The sequence below is a fragment of the Nannospalax galili genome, unplaced genomic scaffold (assembly GCF_000622305.1).
Source record: "Nannospalax galili isolate Female #2095 unplaced genomic scaffold, S.galili_v1.0 scaffold340, whole genome shotgun sequence".
Taxonomy (NCBI): domain Eukaryota; kingdom Metazoa; phylum Chordata; class Mammalia; order Rodentia; family Spalacidae; genus Nannospalax; species Nannospalax galili.
In genome coordinates, this window is record NW_008347519.1 from 552,800 (window position 1) to 562,834 (window position 10,035).

At 47.6% G+C, this 10,035-nt stretch overlaps 1 protein-coding gene and 1 long non-coding RNA gene across 3 annotated transcripts; one reads left to right on the plus strand and one right to left on the minus strand.

The window, feature by feature from the left end:
• Positions 1–3,303: 3,303 nt before the first annotated feature.
• Positions 3,304–5,708, minus strand: Inhbe (inhibin subunit beta E). The gene is made up of 2 exons (XM_008844080.2): positions 5,190–5,708; positions 3,304–4,953 (listed from the first exon to the last, which is right to left on the minus strand). The coding sequence occupies exons 1-2, from the start codon at positions 5,485–5,487 to the stop codon at positions 4,199–4,201; spliced, it is 1,053 nt and encodes a 350-aa protein (XP_008842302.1). The 5' UTR covers positions 5,488–5,708; the 3' UTR covers positions 3,304–4,198.
• Positions 5,709–5,834: 126 nt separating this feature from the next.
• LOC115072200 lies at positions 5,835–6,829 on the plus strand. Of its 2 annotated transcripts, none has more exons than XR_003851271.1 (3): positions 5,835–5,885; positions 6,209–6,319; positions 6,773–6,829. It is a non-coding gene; the product is annotated as an uncharacterized LOC115072200 (long non-coding RNA). The 2 variants fall into 2 exon arrangements; XR_003851270.1 differs by lacking the exon at positions 5,835–5,885 and adding an exon at positions 5,969–6,069.
• The last annotated feature ends 3,206 nt before the right edge of the window (positions 6,830–10,035 follow it).

Sequence of the window (10,035 nt, forward strand, 5' to 3'; positions counted from 1 at the left end):
GCCAGCCTGGTCTACATAGTGAGTTCCAGGTCAGCTGGGGCTACAGGGAAACCCTATCTCAAAAAGACCAAAAAAAATTTTTTTTATTATTTATTACTTTTATTTTATGTGTGTATGCTGCCTGCATGTACGTAAATGCACCTGTGTTGTGCATGCTCATGGAGGACAGAAGTCATTGGATCTCGGGGAACTCAGAGTCCCTGGAACTGGAGTTACAAACCATTGTTAGCTGCTATGTAGGTGCCGGGAACCAAACCCCTGTCCTCTGTAAGAGTAGCCAGTGCTTCTAACCTCTGAGCCATCTCTCCAGCCTCTGGATTTTTAAATTTTGTTCTTGTTTTTGTTTTTGTTGTTTTGGTCTTTTTTTTAAGACAGAATTTTAAAAAATATTTTATATTATTTTTATTTTATGTATATGCATATATTGCCTGCATGTAGGTAAGTGCACCCATGTCATGCAATGCCCTCGGAGGACAGATGGGGCTGTCGGATGCCCTGGGACTGGAGTTACAGACAGTTAGTTGTTAGCTGCCATGTGGGTGCTGGGAATTGAACCTGGGTCTTCTGCAAGAACAGTCAGTGTTCTTAACTGCTGAGCCATCTCTCCAGCCCCCTAATCAGAATTTTTAATGTAAACCCTCATTTTGTTTTTAGGTAAATTCTTTTTTAAATATTTTATTTATTATTTTTATTTTATGTGTATGAGTGAATTGTCTGCATGTAAGTGCACCCGTGCCTGCAGAGGTCATAAGAGGGTTTGGATCCCTTGGAAATGGAGTTAGAGGAGCTTCTGTGTGGGTGCTGGGGGTACTGGGAATCGAACCCGGGTCATCTGCAAGAGCAGCCAGTGCTCTTAACTGCTGAGCCATCTCTCCAGCCCCTGTTTTTTTGGTCTTTTTGAGACAGAGTCTCCCTGTAACCCCAGCTAGCCTGGAACTTGCTTTGTAGACCAGGCTGGCCTTAAATTCACAGAGATCCGCTCGCCTCTGCCTCTTGAGTGCTTCTATTAAAGGCATGTAGCACAACACCTGGCTGGACTTGTATTTTTTTGAGACAGGATCTCACTCTGTAGCTCAGGCTAGTCTGGAACTCATTAGATAGCCCAGGTTGAATTCAAACTCATAGCAATTCTCTGCCTCAGCCTCTCAAGTGAATGACAGGAGGGAACCACCATACCCAGCTTCCTCTTTACTTTTTAAAAAAATATGTTCTACATTATTTTATTTTTTTTGTGTATGAGTGTATTGCCTGCATGTGTGTAAGTGCACTGGTGTCATGCAATGGCCATGGAAGTCAGATGAGAGCATCGAATTCCCCTGGAACTGGAGTTAGAGATTGTTGTTAGTCACCATGTGGGTGCTGGTAATCAAACCTGGGTCCTCTGCAAGAGCACTCAGTGCTCTTAACTACTGAGCCATCTCTCCAGCTCCCTCTTTACTTTTTAAAAAATTTGTTTTGTTTTGAGACAGACTCTTGTGTAGCTCTATCTGGTGTCAAACTTATTATGTGGGGTTGGGATGATGGCTCAGCAGTTAAAGCACTTGCAAGTATGAGAACTAGAGTTCAGAGCCCTAGAACCCCATGTAAATGCTTGATTGTGCATGGTAGTCCACCTGTAATCCCAGCCTCAGATGGTAGAGACAAGGCATCCCCAGGGCAAGCTAGCCAACAAGACTGACTGTATCTGAGAGCTCTGGGTTTGACTGAGAGACCCTTTCTCAATATGTGATACAGCAGAAGAGCCATTGAAGATGATTCCTTACATCAGTCTCTGGCCTCCACATGCACACATGTATGTGCATCCCTGTCCACACACATGTAAAAGGAAGCATACACATATCACACACATATGAAAGATAGGAAAAGAACCTTGTTATGTGGCATCTTGTTATGGGAACTTCCGGTCTTCCTGCCTCTACTCCAGAGTGCTGGGATTATAGGCATGCCCCACCATACCCGGTTTATGAAATTATAGGACTCCAACCCAGAGCTTCATGAAATCAAGATAAGCACTCTCCCAAGGGACCTTCATCCTCTTCATTTTACTTTTACTTTTTAAAATTTTGTTTTATTTTTTATTTATGTGTATGTGTGTGTCTAAGTATGTGTTTTCATATGTGTATGCACGTGTGTGTACAGGTGCCCACAGGGGCCAGATTGGGTGTTAGATGCCCAGGAGCTGGAATTACAGGCAGTTGTGAGCACCTGATGTGGGGGCTGGGAACCAAATTTGGTTCTCTGCAAGAGCAGCAAGCATTCTTAACCACTGAGCCATGTCTTCAACCCCTGTCATTTAATTTGTGTGTGTGTGTGGTATATGCATGTTTGTATAGTGTGTTCATGTGAGTGAAAATGCACATGTGTGTCTGTGCACGTGGAGACCAGAGGTCAATATCCGGTATCAACCTTCAGAGCATACCACCTTCCTTTTTATTATTTATTTATTTATTTATTTATTTATTTATTTATTTATTTATTGTGTGTATGTGTGGGAGGGGGTTGCATGTGAGTGCCATGGTCTGCATATGGAGGTTAGAGAACAACTTGTGGGAGTTGGTTCTGTCCTGCCAATGTGTAGTTCTTGGGGATTGAACTCAGTCATCAGGTTTGGCAGTAGATGCCCTTACCTGCTGAGCCATCTTACCAACACTTCACCTTATTTTTTGAAACAGAGTCTTTCACTGAGCCTGAAACTTATCGATTCAGCTAGGTTGACTGCCCAATGAGTTTCAGGAATCTACCTGTCTCGGCCTCTCCCTAGTGCTGGGGTTACAAATCCCCCCTCCCATTTTTACATTGGAACTGGTGATCCAAACGCAGGTCCTCATGCTTGTGTGGCAGGCACTTTACTGAATCAGCCATCTCCAGCTCCTCTCTAATTTTTAAGTAAAACAATTGATCTATATCTTTTTTCATGTGTAATATCCTGTTAGAATTGAAAACTGAAAAAATTTCACACAGGAGTACTTAGCCATGTATGATGGTTCATGCCTTTAATCCCAGCACTGGGGAGACTGAGACAGGAGGATTGAGAGTTCCAGGGTAGCTTGGGCTATGAGAAAGAGGGAGAGAGAGAGGGAACGGAGGAGGAAGGGGGGGAGGGAGAGGGAGAGGGAGAGAGAAGAAGAGAGGAAGAGACAGAGACAGAGACACAGAGAGAAAGGAAAAGAAAAGAATACACAAGCTCACAAACTCCTATTAACAGCAATGATATCATTCTGGAAAACTACTGTATATTTTTTGCTTGTTTTGGGACAAGATCACACTGTAGCCCAGGCTGGTCTAGAATTCACCATGTGTGCATGCCGGTCTTGAACTCATGGTGATCTTCTTGTGTCAGCTTCCTGAATGCTGGATTGTAATCCTATGGTGGATTACAGGTATAAGCCACCATACCCTGTTCTACCATACAATTTTGAGAGGGTGATAATAAAATATTATTATAAAAATGGTTTTGACCTCATGGATACTTCTGAAAGGAGTTCAGGACAACAAGTCCCCAGACCACACTTTAGATCCATTGCTAGGGCCCATCAGCTTTTCATCATGACTCACACTTGTTGATTTTTCTTTCTTATTTTTATTAGGAAAATACAAATGTATGTCTTCCCAGGGGGTCTTGTCCCCAAATGAAAGTTAGAGAACTTCTTAGGCTCAGCACCCCTTTTTTCTGGACTCCTAATTCCAGGTCTTTTTAAAACACCCTCCCTCAGCACCTTGATGGTCTTTCTGTTGACCCTACCTCAAAGCACACAGTAGTCCCTGTCCTAAGTCAACCTGCTTGTTTGCCTTTTCCCAATCTGCTGGGCCCTGTCCTTCTTCCTTGTACTGAGGGATTTTTTTTTTCTTGGGAGAGACTAAGAATCTTTTTTCTGCCTTCTTCCTTCCCTCCCACGACAGCCCCTGCTGTCCTCTCACAGCACCTAGCGTGGGAAATCATGCTGCCCCAGGTAGTCCCCTTTAGAGGAAACACTTTACCCATATGCCCACACATCAAACAGCCTGAAATAGGCCAGAATCTGGGACAAAAATTTGCCCATTTGAGTTCCATAGGGGTCAACCCACTTATATAGTTCCAGATAGTCTGTTGGGTGTAGGTGTGGATCAGGAAATTTGATGCTTCCAGACACAGGAGTCCCTTGCCTGGGAACTCCCAACTTGAACCCTGATCTTCACTCTGAACCCCCAGGTCCTCTTGCTAGCTGCAGCCACAGGCCTCTACTACCATATCTGGCACATCTGTCTTGACCACATTGCCATTATGGTCCAGGTAGAGGAGTGAGAGAGGTCTTCGAGCAGTGGGCACACAGCAGGAAGAGCCCACAGGCCAAGGGTTGTTGGCCTTGAGGAGGCTAAAGACAGCAGAATGGAAGGAGGCAGCAATGCCAGGGCTGCCAGCCAGGTGGGGTGGGCACTGCCCACTGCAGTAATTCAGCTGGTATCCCTCAGGCTGCAGGATCCAGTCTCGCCACCCCAGTTCCTGGAAGTCCACATAATGATCTCTTCTACAACATAAGGGGGTCTCAGGCTCACAGGTGGGGGTCCTTCTCCTGACTCGGCCTGCTTCAGGTTCATTGGTTCCAATCTTGAGTTCTAGGAAGGGATGCTGGTGTCCTGTCATGTCCAGGAGAGGCCCTGATTGTCCAATAACTGTACTGTTGCTTTCCAGAGGTCTGTAGTCCAATCGAAGTTTCAGAACGCCAGACTCCTCACCCTTCAGACCACTAGAGGGCAGAGTCAGGGCGTGCCAGCCAGTCGTAGTCATTTGGTGCTTAGCTAGGAGGGTGCGGGACCCTTGGTACCCCCTCCTTGTGCCGTATCGGAAAATCCTCAGGTATAGAGTACCAGGAAGGGAAGGAAGCACGTGCAGCCAGAGGCGGGCGTGGTACAGGTGTCCGGACCAAAGAGGGGAGAGATGGAAGGTGAGCATGGAACTGTAGGTCGAAGTGGAGGCTGCTCAAACGACAGAAAAAGGAAAGAAAAATGTGAACAAAGTTCCCTTCTGACCTCCCCTCTTCCTGCCCACCACTGTCCCTCAAACAGACCTTCAGAAAGAGCAGGGACTGCCTGTGTCTTCACACCCATACTTGCCCTCAGCTCCTCCTCCTCTTGCCACACCCCAGTCCTTCTCCCTTTTCTGCCAGGCTCCTCTTCTTCCTCCCTTTCTCTGTCACTCTCTCCTCACCCACCTACAATGGTAGCAAAGCTGATGACTTCTTCTTCATTGCCTGGAGCCACACTCACAGGCTGCAGTCTTCGAAGGGCTCTGGTCAGCGCTGCCTGGGGTGGAGGGTGAGTTATTCTGGGACGACTCGTCAGGTGTAGCCCCTCCAGGATTTGCTGCTTGGCTAGCTCCAGGACCAGAGCATGTTCTGCTTGGGGTGCCAGTGTTGGACCCCCACAGGAGGGGCATGCAGATCTTATGCCCTGTACCCAAGCCAGTGTCCACAGTAGTACTGGCCAGAGCTGGACGTCTGGGAGCTCCATCTTCCAGGTGGATGGCCCTGAGTCAGGAGCCTCAGATGGCAGTTGCACGTCTAATGAGTCTGATTTCGTGGGAGCCAAAGAGGGTACAGAAGCAGCAGATGGCAGTGTCACAGCAACCCCTGAGTAAGGGTACAGCCACTTGTATTCGATGGCCTGCAGCTCAGGAATGCTGAAAGATCATCTGATGATTAGCTATGTTTGGCCCTCACAGTTCCTGACTGGCTACTGAGCAGGGCCTCTTTAGAGCCAAGTGCCTGGGCTTCCTCACCTAGTGGTTAGCCAGCAAACCTACCGTCTGAGCCTTAGGATTGGCCAGCTGCACTGCCCATCTGGCCCCTGCAGGGGGTGGAGGTCTCCCCTGGAGCTCGGGTTTCACCATCTGGCTGTAGTGGCTTGAGGTAAGGGCATAGGGGGTGCAACGTGGACATGCATGATGCAAGAAAGAGGATGATTTCACATGCTCAGTTCCCAAGGTCTGGGACTCAGAGGAGGGACTCCAATATGAGCCAGATGGGGAAGAGCGGTTCCCCCATATGTTCTGTCTTCCTGTCTTGCCTTCCACTGCTGTAACAATTCTGTGAGGTAGCTATGGGCTCCAGTGGTTATATCTTTGGGGCCTTTAGGTCAGAAGAATAATTCTGGTCTCTATTCCTAGCACTAGAGCTGGGATAGGCATGAGGGTTTGAAGGGGGAGGTAGGAAAATGGAATCTTCTTGTTCAGGCCAAGGTGGCATGCCACGGGACACAGACGTCACCCCTTGACCCTGCCTGTGCTAGCTGCTCAGAGTCCAACTGGACTGGAGCACAACGTGGATGAAGGCCAGAGCAAGAGGTGAGGACGTGCTTCTGTGATGTCTGGGGAAACCCAGAGAGGTGGGGGTGGTAGTGATGCAATGTTACAGGAGGGCAGAGTCCATTAAGACTGGCAGAAGGGCATGTGACTTTGCAGAGTCTATGCCCAGTAACTACTTCTCTTTCAGAGTGCTGTAAGAGCTGCCTAAGTTTGAGGCACCCTTGGAGTGGTACCAGGCCTTGATTAATGGGGTCAGAAAATGGAAGTTTAAGGGATTTTGAGAACAAAGCAAGAAAAGCACAGTAGCTTTAACTTTTAGTCAATCCCAGCCCTCCTTACCATGCTGCCTCACTGATTTTTTTTAAAGTACATGTGTGTATGTGTGTGTGTGTGTGTGTGTGTGTGTGTGTGTGTGTGCGTGTATGTGTGGAAGTTGGAGGACAACCCTAGGTGTCACACTTAAGAAGATTGTTCACTCTTTTTTTTTGACAGGGTCTCCCCAGGTGACCTGGAACTTGTTATGTAGACCAGGCTGGCCTCAGTCTCACAAATGCATACCTCTGCCTCCCTAGTGATGGGATCAAAGGCCTGTACCACCATGCCCCACTTTCGTCTACCTAAATAAATTTTATTTATTATTTTTATTTTGTGTATATTAGTGTATTGCCTGCATGTGTGTGAGTGTACCCGTGTTGTGCAATGCCGTGGAGGTCAGAAGAGGGCTTTGATTTCCCCTGGAACTGGAGTTAAGGACGGTTTGTAGCCGCCATGTGGGTGCTGGGAATCGAACCCAGGTCCTCTGCAAGAGCAGTCAGTGCTCTTAACTGCTGAGCCATCTCTCCAGCCCCCAATCATCTACCTCCTTTTAAAAAATATTTTATTATTTTTATTTTATGTGTATGAGTGTATTGCCTGCATGTAGGTAAGTGCACCCGTGTCGTGCAATGCCCAAGGAAGAAAGAAGAGCCTGTTGGATCCCCTGGAACTAGAGTTACGGACAGTTGTTAGCTGCCATGTGGGTGCTGGGATTCAAACCTGGGTCTTCTGCGAGAACAACCAGTGTTCTCAACCGCTGAGCCATATCTCCAGCCCCTCATCTATCTCCTTTGAGACAGGGTCTTCTCATTAGCCTAGACGTCACCAATCAGACTAGACTAGCTGGCCAACGAGTCCCAGAGATCTCTTCTCTGTGCCTCTCCAGCCCTGGGATTTCAAGTTCAGGTTACCATTTTTATCTGGGTTCTGGGGCTCTAACTCAGATCCTTGACCTTGCAAGACATGTGCTTTACCGACTGAGTCATTCCCCAAGCTCTGATTGTTTGTTTGTTTGAGACTTTGAGAGTTTGAGACAAGGCCTTACTAGGTAGTTTGGTTGGCCTTGAGCTCATGGAAATTCTCCTGCTTCTGCCTCCTGAATACGGGGATTATAGCCTTGTACCACCATACTTAGAAGACTACAATCTCCTTAGTAGCTGAGACTACTGGCAAATGACTATGTTTTTGTTGCTTATTTTATTTTTTGAAACAGAATCTCATGTAGCCCAGGCTGGCCGTGAACTTCCTATATAGCCAAGGATGACCTTCAATTTCAGATCTTGCCAAGTGCTGGGATTATAGACATGTACCACCATGCCTATTTTTTATCCTGTGCTGAGGCTTGAACTCAAGGCTTTGTGCATGCTAGACTCTACTAACTGAGCTACATACCCAGCCCTAACGTGCATGACCTTAAATGGGAGTGAGATGGACCCTCCACCATCTCTGATCTAAGAGGATGGGCATCAGGCTAGCTTTTCTCCTTAACCCCCTACCCCCAATTTCTTTAAGAGGCTGGGGAGGCCACAGGGAGAAAGCTATAAGGAAAGGGAGTATGACTTAGAACTGTGTCCCCATTTCACTTCTTCATCTTCCCCTTGTTTAGCTGGTAGGGTTGTCTAGAGAGTACTAGATCTGGACCAGGGGAGACAAGTGTTCTTTGAGGGCTGGGCCTCAGTACCATCAGTGTCCACCATGTGGCAGTGCCATGCCACTGGACCTCAGCTGTCTTATGGTTGGAGATAGGGATGGAGCTGCTAGGAGAATGGAGAGTGGGGAGTGCATCTCACTCTCTCAACTTTGGGGATCCTGCATCCCCCACAAAGAACTGATTCCTCTTCTCTCTTCCTTCACCACTACCAGAAAGCAGGGTCTATCCTCAGTACCACATCACTGCAGCCTTTGACATGTATTAATGGAGCTCTGTGGTAGGGACCAGGCTCTTTCTAGAGACTCAGGGTACCATGTGGTGGGGAGGGAGGAGAAGAGATTAGGAGACACTCCTGTCTGCCCGCCTTTCTCCCAGGCCCTGAAACATATTCAAGACCTCTGGCTAGTGCTCTCCACATCTCTCAGCTCCCCCTCTGTTGTCACTGCAGGTAAGTGGCAGCCTACTAGCTCTTGGGGTCTAGAATATGAGCCCGTAAGGCAGATGAGTCGGCCTCTGGAGGTGCCTGGGAGGGCTTACTTGATGGTGCCAGGAGACAGACTCAGGGGAAGTAACAAGAAGTGGCTGTAGGAGTCACTGGCACCACCTTTCCCACACCCTCTCTGTCAGATGCCCCCAATTTCCAACTCTTCCCACCCCCTTTCTGTTGCTCCTGGCCTGGCCCTACCTCCTCGCTGACACTTACGTCAGAACTCAGCTATAAATATGCTCTTAGCATCTTAGTCACTTTTCCCAAGAAGTGCTCCCAGGTTATAAATACACAGGCATCTGCCACACTGCCTGTCTTACCACCAAGCTGGCTGGGGGCTGGGGGATAGCGACAGGCTCAGGAGTGGGTAAGAAAATAGAGGAAGTAGGAATGCTTAATCCAAATGAAATCAGCCTGATGCAGTCTAGAGGTAGGGGCCAGCGAGCTGGGGGAGAAAATGTTTAGAAGACATCTTCTCATTCTCCTTTTTTATGAAAAGCAGAACCAAAATACAAAGCAAATAATATGAATCCTGTGTTTATTTTAAAAATATGCTGTTTTGTGAATCGTGGATTTGCTGCGCTAACGTTGATGTTTGAAAACCTTGAATTAAAATACTGCTTATCTTAATTGATGAATTGTTTGCCTTCACCTTAGAATTTTGTCCATAAGGCGAGTGCCTCACTTTGCCTTACCCTGTCTTCGTCCTACATAGGTACTGCAGTTAGGAGGGAGGGCGCTAGATCTGAGAAAGAAATGAAGGTGTGTGGAGGAGGGTCACTGACAAAAGAGAGACGGAGAGACACCAGGAAATTTGCTGAGATTAAGGTCTTCTCAGGTCAAAGGCACGTTGACTTCCATGGGTTGCCGAAGAAGGCCCACAGCTCAGACTTGCATCTCCCCAAAAGGTCCCTTGTAGATTTTCTCCTTTGCATTTCCATTACAGGGACCTCTTACTCTGGCAGAAGGGGATTACATGCTGAGCAAACACAGACATCACATTCTCCAAAGGACACATGGGTTTTGCGCAAACCTGGCCTTGGGCTGCAGACAATATCGACCCCATGGTTCAAGGCTGTCCAGCCAAAGTGAGGAGATGATGGGGGAAGAAGGGCAAAGGTCCAAAGAGGACCAGGTCTCAGCGTAAATGCTGACCTTTCTTTATCCCAGGCCTTCCTCTTCATCTTATTCCACCCAAGCTTCCAGGCAGGACTCATGGCTAGAGCTCTAAGAGTAGATAAAAGGAAGGCTAGCCAGAGGATCCCATAGTCAGCTCTGAGCATGCTTCTGCCTCCTACCACA

What these genes read in the sequence shown, in the direction of transcription:
- Inhbe (XM_008844080.2), bottom strand. Translation starts at nt 5,487, where the DNA reads ATGGAGCTCCCAGACGTCCAGCTCTGGCCAGTACTACTGTGGACACTG. An exon ending in CAGCTTTGCTACCATTGTAG is followed by an intron (nt 4,954 to 5,189) that starts GTGGGTGAGGAG and finishes TCGTTTGAGCAG; the next exon opens with CCTCCACTTCGACCTACAGT.